We start from the raw sequence: 13183 nt of genomic DNA on the forward strand, positions 1-13183 counted from the left end.
CGGCCTGGAGTGTTGGGGATGGGAGGCGGGAGTGGTCAGCAGAGAACAGCATCCCAGTGCTGCCATGTCTTCTCCCCTCCCCAGCATCCCTACCTTCTCACTCCTAACCTAAGCAGCACAGATTTTGTGCAATGACAAGGAAAGGGAACGTTCGGTGCCAGGCTTTTAATTACAATTGCGTCAGGCTGCTGGCCTCCATGCCAAATGGCCACATGGAGAGTTTTATCACACCACAAAGCCAACAGGGTTCAGTCTATGGTGCGTGCAGTTGGCACCTGGTGAGGGTGGGGCTGTGTTCCCCCTGGGGATGGGCCGAGCCTAGATTAGCTCACACAGACCTCAGAGTAGCTGGCAAGTGCAGCCCGAGCTTTAAGGAGCCACTGGGCCAGATGGAAATGCCTGCTGGGACCCTTACAGCAGACTCAGGGGAAGGCCTGTAATTGGGTAGGAGAGGGTCTTTGGGAGGAAGGCCAAGCTCTGGAAGGATGATGGGGACGGATAGTACTGTGAGGGATGGCCAAGTAAGACGACTACAGTGAGAATCTTGTCCACCATACTCTACGGTTTACAAAGAGCTTTCCATTTTCTTGAGCACGCTTAATCCTCACATCACTCCTGCTTAGGGGACACAGCTCAGAGAAGGGAAGTGACTTGCCCAGAGTCAAACAGGCAGTAAACCAGGACTGGAGCCCCAGCCTCGACTACATCCAGCAGTCTTTCCACAGGAGTAGAGATGGGTCCCCCAGGAGCCAGAGGAACAGCCCAGCTGGGAACAGTTTGTACTGCCTGGAGCCACCAGGGCAGTCCTCACTTAGGGCAGCACTGTGGTGACGCTGGTGAGCACCACATGCTCCGAGACCTTGGAGACGGAACATCGGCTCTGCAAGGACAGGGACTTGTGGCTAGCAGAGGAGCGGGGGCTGGGGGCCTTCAGAGAGCTGCAGGGACCCAGGCCAGGCAGGCAGCAGGAGAAGGCAGCCTTAAACTGCTCCCGGAATTTGCCTTGGTTGGGAGACAGAAGACAGCCATAAGGAGCTGGATGCAGCACGGAGGGCTGTCCCTTGGGCCCAGGGACACCCACGCAGCTCCACCCAAGCTGCCCGGGAGAACGAGGACAGAGGCCCCAGAGCAGGCTCCCAAGGAGAAACTCAATTTTCATCTGATTCTTTGCCTCAAAACGTGGTGTCTGGCTCTAGGGCCTCAGGTCGCCTCTGCCCTCCTTGCCGTGTACGTGGAGGGGCCCAGGGCTCACCATCTGTGGCTAGGCTTTCCCCGTCTCTGCCCCAGGGTGATGAAAATGACAGCAGCAGCAGCCTTCGCATAAGGCACTATGCCAGGTGCCTGAGCTTGTCTCCCAGCTCATCCCCACCCCTTGAGTGGCTGGAGTCCTTCATCCTCACTTCACAGATGAGACACACAGAGGTGCAGTGGCTTGCCCAGGCCAGAAGTTGGACCCGGTTCTAATTCCAAAGCCCTTTGCTTAAAGGGGAGGACAGAGTGGGGAAGGAGAGATGACCACAGCTGCCTGGTTCAGCCGAGGGACACCAGGGAGACAGAGATTTTGTCTGGAACTGAAACCTCCTCCATGTTTCATCATCCTGCCAGCCTCTCTGGAGAGCCAAGCATACAGTAGGTGCTCAGTAAATGTAGACCCAACAGAGGAGCGCACATCAGGAAGTCTGTCTGACGTTTCCTCCCCCAAAGCGCTCATCTCTTCTGTTCTCTCCTCTGAGCTGGAAACCATCTGGCTAGCCTTTGTTGAGTAATTTCGAGTCTCAGTGAGGGTTATAGTATTGACCCCTGGCCCCTTCTTTAACCTTTCAACCTTTGCTCAAAGATTGTGTCCAGGCTTGAACAGTCCTCTGGACCAGCTCTTTAGGCCTAGTCCTAAAGTCAGAGGTCTGGTGAGTCACACTTCTGCTGAGCCGAGCGGAGGGTGGGCATTACCACCCTGAGGCTGGGAGGTGGAGGGAGGGGATGGGAGCCGTGGTACAGCTGGGAGAGGAGGCCTGGGGTGGGGTGGGGGACCGGGGATGCCTGGACTTCCAGAGGAGAGAGTGTCAGGGCTGCTGCTGGAGGCAGGTGAAGTCAGGGACAGCCCCCAAAATTCTGGCCAGTCTGCCAGTGCATGTCTAGCTGGGCATGCACCATGCACCCCTTCCTGGTCCTGGCTGCCTGAGCTGGTGACCTCCCTTACCCCTGATGCCTCAATTATGCAGTCATCCCCTTAGGCAGGGGCTCCTGGCCCTGGCACCCTCTGAAGCCTGTGTTGACCAGACGGGCTGATTGGAGGTCCTGCTGTGCATGCACCAGGCAGGGGTGGGGATGAGCTGGCCGACTCCCTGCCCTTCCTACCCGCTTACTGGTCTGCATAATCTGCAACACTAGCTCCTAGGTGCCGGTCCGCTTTCTTTGGCCACTGTTGGGAATGTGGCCTGTCTCCCACTCAGACCAGACCTCTTGGGTGGGGCCGAGTCTTCTGCCTGAGTGGGAGTTCCCAGAGGAAGGTCATGATCCCCCATGGGGGAGCAGGTATATCCTTCCCCCCATCCTTTATTTAGCCTGGTTTGCGGATGGGAAGACCACTATCCCAGGGACTGTGGCCACCCTCCGTCCCTCTGCCTGCCCAGCCCACTCACCGCTGAGGAAGTTGTAGATGATGGGGTTGGCGGCGCTGTTGGCATACACCAGCCAGTGGGAGAAGGTAAAGCAAGCGTAGACGGCTTCTCGGTCGCTGGCTTGGCGGAACATCCCAAAGACCCTAGGACAAGGAGGCAGGACAGTGAGAAGTGCTGTCCATGTGTGTGTTTCTGTGGTGTTGCTCATAGAACTCAAGCTGCAGGGCTGCAAAGTACAAGAGTTCCTACCGCCCACTTCCGTCCACCAGGAGGCCCTTTCCTAGGCCTCTGGGTCTGGGGTCTTGACCACAGTTGGGTTCTTGAGCACAGACAGTATGACTCAGTGGGCCCAGGGGTATCTAGCAGCAAGTACATCTGCTCAGTCACTGCTCTCGGATCCCCTGGGGCTCCCCATCCACTTTCTCATCCATCCTCATAGCAACATGATGAGTCACAGACATCATCCATTTTTCAAATAGGGAAACAGAGGCTCAGAGAAGTAAAGTGACATGCCCAAGATCACACAGCCAGAAAGTAGCCAAGCACAAACTCACACTGACATCGTCTCATGTCAACTAGCCCACGTTCTTTCCTGGCACCTGGTAGCCTCTCACTTGCTAGGCCCTGTGTTCCCTCTGCTTAGAGGGCTGTTCCTCCAGACACTTGCAGGGCTTGGTCCCTCCCTTCCTTCACGTCTTAAATGTCACTTCCTCAGAGAGGCCTTTTTTAAAAAAAACATTATATCGAAAAAAAGATTTGTAAAAAACAATCCAATCTCTGTCACTGTCACTTTCTAACCTCTTTCCCCATTTTATTTTTCTTCAGAGCAATTATCACTGCCTGACATCATGATACGTGTATTTATTTCTCTCTCCTGCTAGGTGTAAGCTCCATGAAGGCAGGGACTTGACTTGTGCTCCTGTGCACTGTGTCCCCAGCCCCTGCCATCTGATGATTGAGTGAATGCATTTTCACAACAGCCCAAGGAGGCCAGGACTGTCATTATTTACATTTTACACATGAGGAGATTGAGGCTCAGAGAAGAGAAAGGACCTGTCCCAAGGTTACACAGTGGATGAGCGATAGAGCCTGGTCTTTTTCCAAAGCAGAGAGACCTCCTCCTTCTGACCCCACCCCCGAGCTCTCTGCATGCCCTCACCTCTTGAGGACATTGAGGACACTGATGGGCAGGTAGCAGAGGGCGAAGACCAGCAGCACCACCATCAGCATCTTGGCCGTCTTCCTCCGAGCTTGCATCTGCTTCACCTCGGCCAGGAAGGCGCGGGCCCGAGGCTGGGGCTTCGCACTCAGGCCCTGCCCCTGGTCCTCCGACTGGTCTGAGGGCTGCTTCCACTTCCTCACGAGGGCCGAGGTGGTGCCGGGGATCTGTCCAGCGCACACAGAGACAGCAGCGGTGGGTGGAGTTTCCTGGGGGAATGGTTCTTTGCTGGGCCCTGCTCTGGGCTGGACCCTGGGGCAGAAGGTAGGTGAAGGGAACAAACCCTTGCAGTAGGAAGGAACCTAGTATTCACGATAAAGACCAAGACTCTGGACTGAGACTGAACAATGTTCTTTTACTTTCCCTTAGCTCACTCTCAGACCACCTCCAGTGGGCCTTCTGGGAAGCTGTTATTGGCCCTTAGTTATAGAGGAGGCAACTGCAACAGAGAGAGGCAGGGGACCCTTGACAAGGCCCCAGGCCACAGGGGGCCCTGAGCATCCTTCCTGCTCTCCGTCCATCCTCCTTTAATCACCACCTCCATGCTTGGGGGTGGGGGCAGGGGGCCAGTTCTGTCTCACCCTGGCCCGTGGCTGTCTGTGGGGAGGCCTCAGCAAGGGGTGAGCAGGTGGGCAGCAGAATGGCTTGGACCTCAGAGCACAGGGCACAGCCCAGATTGGTGCCCATAAGCCTACAATGGTTCCAGGCTCCTGGAACAGCCACAGATAGCCTGGAAGCCCCTCCCAGCACTGGACACCTGAATCACCCCACAACAGAGGGGCACGGGGCTAGAATTCAGGAGATGGGGTCTAGGGCCAGCTCAGCCATTCATGAACTATGTGACTTTGGTCAACTCACTTTCCTTTTCTGAGACTTAGTTTCCTGTCTGTCAGATGAGGATAGCGACTCCTGCCATCTTGACTGGGGGTCTATGAGGAGCAGATGGCAAGTGTTAGTGGACTACAAGGCTGGTCATGTTCTGGCCTGCATCCTCTCGCTGCCCGGGCACTGACCCAGGACTCACTCCCGCTAGTGCCAAGGGCCCCTAAACCCCCCTCCCCCTGCAAATAAAAACAACACCAAAACCCACAAAACCTGCTGTGGGTTAGTGCGTAATGGAGGAAAGAAGGCAGACCCTGGAACCCAAAAGGCTCTGCCAGTCGTCAGCTTTGGCAAGTTGGCTGTCCTTACTCAGCATTTGTAAAGTGAGTAGTCTTGCTTCTTTGGTTAGACAGCTGTGAAGATGTTGCGTGCAAAGTGCCTAATTTGGCAAGCACATGGAGCTGCTATTTCTATTATTGCTGTGGCACTGAACTGAGCAGCGGAATCCCCCACAGCTGGGTTTCAGTCCCCGATCTTCCACTCGCTGGCTGAGGGCTTCAGGGGAAGTTGCTTTGCCTCTCTGGGTCTCAGTTTTCTCATATACTAAGTTGGGGGTAATTTATGGTAGTTAAGAGGATGCCAGACTAGCTGGGAGTGCATGGTACCCGAAACAGCAGTGACCCATATCAGAATGGCCTCAAGCACCATTAGGTTCCAGGCTCGGTGCTAGCACTTTCTGCCTCAGGTCTGACGTGTCCCTGAGCCTTGCCTCTCTCTGGTTGCAGCCAGGATGGCATGTTCTGAAGGCAGAAGACTGTCTACTCCCTTCGACCCCTATCCCCTCCCAGCCCAGACAGTGACACCAGAGTGGGCCTCACCTGGCGGCCCCAGAGCTTGCGGAAGATCTGGAAATAGGCCATGGCCATGAGGCCCAGCGGGGCCAGGTAGGTGACAATGAAGAAGCAACTGTGGTAGATCTTGGGATAGAGGTCGTCTGCAGGGGCCAAGAGATGAAAGGGTTGGGCCCAATCTGGGAGCCTGCAGCCTGCTCTGCTTAGCAATGCCACCCTGCCCCAACTAGGGCCAAAGCAAGGCCTAGGGGCAGCTGGGCCTGTACAGGCCCCATGGCCTAGAGACCCGGGAGTTGCCCAACTTGGGGGTGTCCATCCTGGGGGGACTCCAGCAGATGTCTACACTAGAGGAGGTGCCCACCCAGAGGTTTCCCCAGAAGACACCTGCTCTATGGTGTCCATCAAGGGGTTACTTACCCTGGAGGTGCACCTGGTAGATGCCCACTCTAGGGTGTTCTTTTGGGAGATACCCACCCTGGGGGTGCCCACCCCAGAAGTACCCTGACAGATGCCTGCCCTGGGGTCTGTGCCCCAGAGGGGCCCCTTCAGCGATGCCAGCCCAAGCCTCCCGCCGTTACCTGCCCAGTGTTCGTCACAGACAGAGAAGAGGCGGGTACGGTTGGCTAGCTCGGGCAGCACACTGCTATATTCCATGACAGCAGCCTGGGGCACCATGACAGCCAGTGACACAGCCCAGATACCCAGGATGGAGCCACGGGCGCGCCGGGCGGTGCTCTTGAACAACAGCGGGTGGCAGATGGCATACCAGCGGTCCAGGGCGATGAAGCTGAGAGTCAGCACTGCCACTGACACAGACACGGCCTGCCCCACAGGGACATAAGGTCAGTCCTCTTGGGGGCCACCCAGAGATGTGGGATGAGTGATGAGGCTCACAGCCCAGAAACAGCAGGGAGCCAGGTGCAGTGCAAATCCTGACTCCACCGGCTACTGGCTGTGTAGATTTGGGCAAATCACACCCCCTCTCTGAGCCTCATCTGCAGAATGGGAATATACCATCCACCTGACAGGATGCTTGTGAGAAGAAGTGAAATCACGGATGGCAAAGGTCCAGCTCGAGACCTGGCACATCTATGAATACTAACTTACATTTATGGAACCTACTATGTGCCAGACACTGTTCTCATTATCCTCACAATGACCCCATGAAGTGGGTACTCTTACCCTCATGTTACAGACGAGGAAACTGAGGCACAGAAAGGTTAAATAACTTGCCTGAGGTGAATTTCCTCACCTGCCTGTCTTTATTCTGAGGGGCCAGAGTTAATCAGTTGAGTGGAAATCCTCAAAACTGAGAGATCCAAGAGGCATTTCTCTCTGCCCTGGGTGCCAGCCCTTCCCCAGACTGTTAGCAAAAAGAGTCCTCATTCTGGGAGGCAGAGAGGAGTGTAGGCCAGAGGCATAGGTGGGCATTGCCTCCAGGAGTGCCCCCCTGCCCTCTGGGGTACAGGGAAAGGGTCGGGGAATGCAAGTGAGGGTCCCTTCTAGCCAGCTCTCCTGCCACCCTGCTAGCCTGTCTGCACATCCTGATTCCACCACGGGGAGTGGCGGGGGGGAGGGACGGCCCCGGCCAGGGGTGGAAGGGGAGGGGAGGAGACTCTGCAGCAGGACCCCTCAAATCCGGCCCCCCTGGGGTCAGGAAGCAGGCCCAGTGTGTATTGTGTTTGTCACTGCAGGCTTGTGCCTCTGTCCTCCGCTGTGTGTACATGTACCTGGAGGTGACTGTGCACGTGCCCACACGTGCCTGTGTGCATGTCTGTGGTCCAGGAGGGGATCTCTGTGTGAGTATGTTGGGCTGTGTCTGTGTCCTCGAGTGTCAGGCCTAGTGGCCTGCCCTTGCCGACAGTAAAGGATGACACTGCAGAGGTACTGAGCCACCAGGTCCTGTCTGAAAGGCAAGTCTGAGGGTCACTGAGACCTATGCAAGGCCATGGTTTTTACACTTGATGTGCCAGCGGGATGACGAGGGCCGCCTGGGCAGAGCTCACCTGTAGGTAGGGGATGACCTTGCAGAGGGCATGGCCAAAGAGCCAGGACTCAGTGATGTCCACCAGCAGGCTGGCCGGCAGGCAGATGGCCGTCACCAGCACGTCGGCCAGGGACAGGTTAACGATGAAGTAGTTGGTGACCGTCCTCATGTGGTGGTTCCGCCATACTGCCAGGCAGACTGCGGGGAGGGGCGACGATGAGGAGAAGCCAGGGCAGAGCCACGCCCACCGGCGAGCCCCCTCCCCCACACCACCAGCGCAGGCCTGAGGTAGGGGCTGGGGGGAGGGGGAGAGAGGCGACGCCCGGGACCCCTGCCAGTCCCCAGGGGAAGCCCCCCCCCCCCCCCCGCACCACCGGGACCCAGACACCTACCCAGCGTGTTGCCCACCAGGGCCACGAGGAACACCGCCACATAGGCTGCAATGAGGACCCACTCGTACTGCTTCGGGTACAGATAATCGCGCCACAGGTAGCGGAGAAACTCGTCTTCGTAGTCGGGAGGGAGCGGGGACGGTTCCGCGCTACCACTGGGGACCCCCGTCTGGGCCCCTGGGGTGGCTGAGGGCTCCATGAGCTCAGGAGAGTCTGCGGACGAGGGGCATCCTGGGCTCCGCGGAGAGAGGGGAGCCCGGACCGGCCTCAGCCCGCTTCCCTCAGGGGACCCAGAGTCTTGCACCCAGGTCTTTGGGGTCCCAGCCCCAAACCTCCTGAAGCAAGGGAGGGAGGAAGGAAGACAGGAAACATCAGGGAGTGCGCCAGGTATTTGCATATAAGCTCCCTCTTAATTCTCACAGTGGTGTGGGTTATCAGTGGACAAAGACAGACCTGGCTTGCATCCCAAGTCCACACAAGCTACTCCTGGGTAACTTACCGCGCCCCTTTCAGCCTCGGTTTCCCCATCTGTCCAATGGAGTCAGAACTGTACCTAGGGCCGCGGTGAGGAATAATGAGCTCTAAAGCACACCAAGTGCTTTGCCCAGAAACTGGCGCGGGACGCCGGCTTCCCGGCCGTTGCTGGTTACCCTTATCAGGGAACTCTGCCTTCCGACGGGGAGATGGTAGCTCAGAGAGGTTGAGCCCCTTCCTCAAGGCCACAAAGCTGCTATACCAGGTCTGTCTGAATCCACCGAACACCACAGATTGGGAGGGGAAGCCATCCCGATTGCATATGTTCTCTCCCGAGTCAGTTCACAGGCCTGAAGTTTTGATTGAAAAAATGGTCGAGGGCCGTGTTGGAGACCCAGACCCCGCCCACCAGGTCGGCCAGACCCTCGCCGGTGAGACACACACACACGTGCGCGGTGAGGAGAGGGGTGCAGGGAGGAACTGAAGACCTCCCTGGGAGCCAGGCGAGAGCCCCAGGCCCAGCAGCCAGGCCCCTCAGGCCCGGCCGGTCCCCCCGTGAGTCCTCGGGGCCGCGGTGCGCCCCGGCGGCCGCCAGGGGTCGCTGGGCCGGCGCGCAGGCCTCTCTCTCCATTCATAAATCCGGCCTCACTCCCCGCCCCTCCTCGCTAGCTCCGACCCTCCCGCCCCCAGCTGGGCAGGGGCGACCCGGGACGTGTGTAGGCGGGTTGCCGGTGCCCTGGGGGAGGGGGAGGGGACTCCATATCCCCACCGAGCGCCGGCGGACCCACTCCCTAAGCAGGATCCCCCTGCACCTCGGGGGCTGCGGGGGGCTGCAGGGGCTTGGGGGAGTGAGGGCGCTAGGGGTTCTGTAGGGAGGAGGGCAGAGCCTGCTGGGGACCCAGCCTCCCAGCACCCAGATTATCCCCCGAGACTCTTGTCTCCCGCTGTGGGTCCTTTGGAACCCCCGCCCAGGCCTGGGGGTCCCCCAATCCCCGCACCTGTTGGCTCCGGGACCCCGGCGTCCTCGGCTGCTGGTACCCGGACCTGGCGCCGGGGACTTCTCCCCCTGCCCCGAAGGCCGGGCTCCTGGGCGCTGGGGCTCGGGGAGGGGGCCGGGGCAGCCCCCTCCCAAGGCTGCGCTGCCTCGGCGCGTTCGGCTGGACGCGAGCCCCGGCTCCACCGCGGGCTGTGGCTCGGCGCGGGCTCCGCCGGGCTGCGCGCCGTGGGGAGGGGGGGCCGGAGCGGGAGGGGCCGGGCGGGGAGGGGAGCCCCCAGCCGGTCTCGGCTTCATGTCTCCCAGCCCCGAGACCAGGAGGGCGGAGGGAGAGGCTCGTTCCTCCTGGCCCCCAGCTTCACGCTTCCATCCCACCTCCATTCATGCGTCCATCCGTTCATTCACATCGTTCGCCCTCATTCAACATTTATGCCTCTGGCCGCTCCGCATTCAGAGCGCACCTACTGTGTGCCAGTGGGCCCTGGGCAGCTTCGGAGAGCCTCAGTGCAGAGGTGGATCCCAGCTCCACCTCTCCTCGCTGCCTCGCTAGCTGATGAGGATGATGGCACAGGTGGGTCGTAGGGGTGAGAGATGCCCGCGCCGCCTCCAGCCAAGCGCCAGCTGCTGCTGGAGCAGCTAGTGCCCAGCAATGCCACAAGGCCCTGCTGGCCCATCTCCCAGCCGGCAAGTCTATCTGCCCCCAAATCCTGTTTGGTCATACCTACTTTCTCTCTCCCAAGACAGGGACGATAGGTGAAGGCAAGGAGGGAGCCAGAGGGCCTGATTAATTCAACAAACATTTGCTAAGCTGTGTGCCAGACAGTGAGCTATAATAATATAGCTGCCACTTGTATAGTCCCCGCCACGCATGATCTCATTTAATCTTCACATTAACCCCGTGAGGTGGTTGTTACCATTTCCATTTTACAGATAAGCATACTCGGCTCGCGTGGTTCAGTGACTTGCCCAAGGTCACACAGCAAAGGCAGAGCTGGGAGTGAAGCCTGTGCTCCTGTCCAGGTCGACCTGCCTCCCTTGTCAGACAGAGGGGCCTTGCCCTCCAGACGGGAGCAGGCTGGCTGGAGGCAGGTGGGCTAACAGCCAGGCAAATCCTCTGTGGTGTGAGGAGAGCCGTGAGGGGGCCCAGGGAGCTTTGGGGCCCAGAAGGACAGATCAGTTCAGCCAGGGCATCAGGACAGGCTTCCCAGAGCAGGAACCTGGAGACCTGAAGAATGTGGGGTAGGATGCAAGGGAGAGGAAGCAGCAGGTGCACAGGTGAAAAGGTTGGGCCCCTCAGGAAGCACAGGTAGGGAAGGGTGACCTCCTGGGCATCAGGCAGTGGCCTTAGCTGTCCCTTGCCTCAGGACAGGGTCTTTCTAACACATCAGACCCACCCTCCTCTCTTACCTCGGAGACTCCCTCCCTCCTGGGAGGTGATTCCTGAGATGTCCGTCTTCACTGTTGAAATCAAAGCCCTTCTTCAAAGGAGCTGGAGATGCGCTGTTAGGCCTACAGTGTGTGGGAGGGGAGCTGGGGCAGCACAGGGGACCGGTCAGCGACTCCTTCACCTCTTCGGAATGGGAGGGAGGACAGAAGCTCGCCCTAAGGCAGAGCTGTCCCTGGGCAGGTACGGCATCTGCACAGCGGACGATGGATCATAGCATCCCTGGGGGTCCAAAGCTCTGTGCTGCCTGCCGGAGAGCTGGCAGAGGGAGGGGGGATGAGGGGACTCAAGAGAGGAGAGGCTGGTTAGTGTGTGTGTGTCTGTATTCAAGTAAGGGCTCTGAGTGTGTGTCTGGGGAATACAACATTTGGCTGTGTGTGTGTTTGTGTCTCTGAGTGTGCTTATCGGTAGGGGACAGGCTCTGGGTTGGTGACAGGTGGTCACCCTGGGTAGGATGTGTCTGTATGGGTCTTGATTTGTCTCTGTGTGTTGGTGTTTGTGTCTATGAGGAATGCATGTGTGCGTGTGTGTGTGTGTGTGTAGGATCTGTGTCTGTGTCTGAATGTGCAATTGTGACTCTGAGTAGCGTTGGCTAGTGTGTTCCCCTGTGAGTGTGAGAATGGGAGTGTGGGCCTGCCTTTGTGTCCCTGGCTCTGTGAGTGTGTATGTGTGGAACTTGGAGCATCTGCCCCCACAGCGATGACTCATCTAATCCCTCCACATTAACCCCCCCATCTAGAGCTGTGACGGTTTGCAATGTTGGGGCTGGGGAGGGGGCTGCAGCACGTGGGGGATGGGAAGCAGAGCGTGCGAGGACGCTCAGATGACAGCTGCAGCACGCAAGGTGCAGCCGGTGATTCGAAAGGTACAGAGCCATGTGTCTGCGTGGGCGGTGGGCAACAGCTGAGCCCAGCACAGCCCAGACTTAGAACCCAGTCCCGAGCTCAGCATGGTGTCATTGAGGGCCCCCCAGACACTCTGGGCTGGAGGGAGCAAGGGGCTCCCCAGGTCCCCCCAAATCTTATGCATAGGGGTGAATGTGTCTGTGGGGAAGGAGTTGTAGCTGAGAATCCATACCCACATCCACAGTATCCAATTTCTTGGAGCCTGTCCTCTCTCCCAGTTGTCACACCACCGCTTCCCCCTTTGGTCCCCTAGAGATGGCTGCTCCCCAGGACAGGGATTATGAGTGATTCTTTCCACCCCAAAGCAGCAAATCTTTCTTCCTCTCCTATCAGACCCTGGGCAGGCAGGAGGTCTGGGCCCCAGGTCTCTCTGGTCTCTCTCAGCGGTGGCCTGAGAATGGGAGAGGCTGGTTACTTGGTCTGGGTAAGCACAAGGGAGAGACCCCAGGGCGCATGCTCAGAGAAAACCCCGGGGTCCCCGGGGGCCACGGGTGCTCTGGAAGACCCAAAAGGAACTATGGTCATTTGCTCCTTGGCCCAACAGCAGTGCCTCTGGGAGCTCCCAGCAAAGCCCCCCGTCCAGGGGAGGGACCCAGGGACCTCGTGTCCTCCATCTCCAGGCCGGGCATTCAGCCCTGGCGCCTCCTGCGCCCAGGGAGAGCCAGCCTGAAGCCTTTGCTTTGCCCACGCTGTCAGTCAACTGGTGGCCGTAAGACCTCTTTCCTGGAACCAGCCAGCTCCAGGCTTGTTGATCTAATCCTGAGCCTCTGAGCCACAGGTCCCTGTCACATCTCTCTTCAAGTGTCAGCCTGGGCACTGGCCCCAGCTGCTACCTGCCCCTCCCTCCCAATTCCAGTGTGACTTACAGTAACCTCTGTCTGGCTAGGACTAGAGTAATCGAAATGTAATTGGGTTTTCAACTTGCTAATGCTGCCACAGGCCTGGGACGTGGATGGGAACACTGTGGGCAGTGCAGAGGTGCTTCTTAGAAGAACAGAGATTAGAAAACAAGCAGAGGAGCAGGGTGGGGTGAGGGGAGGGCCAGCAGTGGCTGAGCTGTGGGCCCAGAAAGGGGGATTCTGAGGCCTGAGTCTTGGCAGGACACTGAGGCAGCAGGAGTGTTTTGGTCCTTGGGCCCAACAGCACTGACCTCTGGAGCTCCTAACAAAGTGTCATGCCCATGGGAGGGACCCTGGGACCTCATGACCTCCATCTCCAAGCCAGGCACTCAGCGTTTTTGCCTTTTCTCCTTGGGAAGGGCCAGCCCTCCTTCAGGATTTGGGTGGCTGGAAGGGGACTGATATCCACTGGGAGAACAGGGGGCCCAGGGCCCACAGGCAGCCATCCTTGGTGGCTTCACAAGCTACAGAGCATCTTAAGCCAGGGGCAGGAGCAAGAGGGGAGGAGCTGGAGACAGTAGTCTTCTGTCTTCACTTATTCATGTATTCACTCAACAAACACTGATGGCAGGTAGACT

At 58.4% G+C, this 13183-nt stretch overlaps 1 protein-coding gene across 5 annotated transcripts in view; it reads right to left on the minus strand.

Moving 5' to 3' along the window:
* HCRTR1 (hypocretin receptor 1) overlaps positions 1-9572 on the minus strand; it is a 19194-nt gene extending 9622 nt beyond the window's left edge. The window contains exons 1-9 of one of the 5 annotated variants that reach the window (XM_070595986.1): positions 9362-9572; positions 8389-8442; positions 7890-8224; positions 7517-7695; positions 6089-6332; positions 5538-5653; positions 3778-4004; positions 2640-2761; positions 151-1002 (exon numbers count right to left, since the gene is read on the minus strand). In XM_070595986.1, coding sequence (XP_070452087.1) covers positions 812-1002; positions 2640-2761; positions 3778-4004; positions 5538-5653; positions 6089-6332; positions 7517-7695; positions 7890-8224; positions 8389-8417 — 1443 coding nt within the window. In that variant the 5' untranslated portion in view covers positions 8418-8442; positions 9362-9572 and the 3' untranslated portion in view covers positions 151-811. Of the gene's footprint in view, positions 1-150; positions 1003-2639; positions 2762-3777; positions 4005-5537; positions 5654-6088; positions 6333-7516; positions 7696-7889; positions 8305-8388; positions 8496-9361 lie in introns of those variants that run through there. The other 4 variants (XM_070595989.1, XM_070595994.1, XM_008538561.2 and 1 more) reach the window with 4 other exon arrangements.
* Between the last annotated feature and the right edge of the window lie 3611 nt (positions 9573-13183).

Source organism: Equus przewalskii, chromosome 2, assembly GCF_037783145.1.
Source record: "Equus przewalskii isolate Varuska chromosome 2, EquPr2, whole genome shotgun sequence".
Lineage (NCBI taxonomy): Eukaryota > Metazoa > Chordata > Mammalia > Perissodactyla > Equidae > Equus > Equus przewalskii.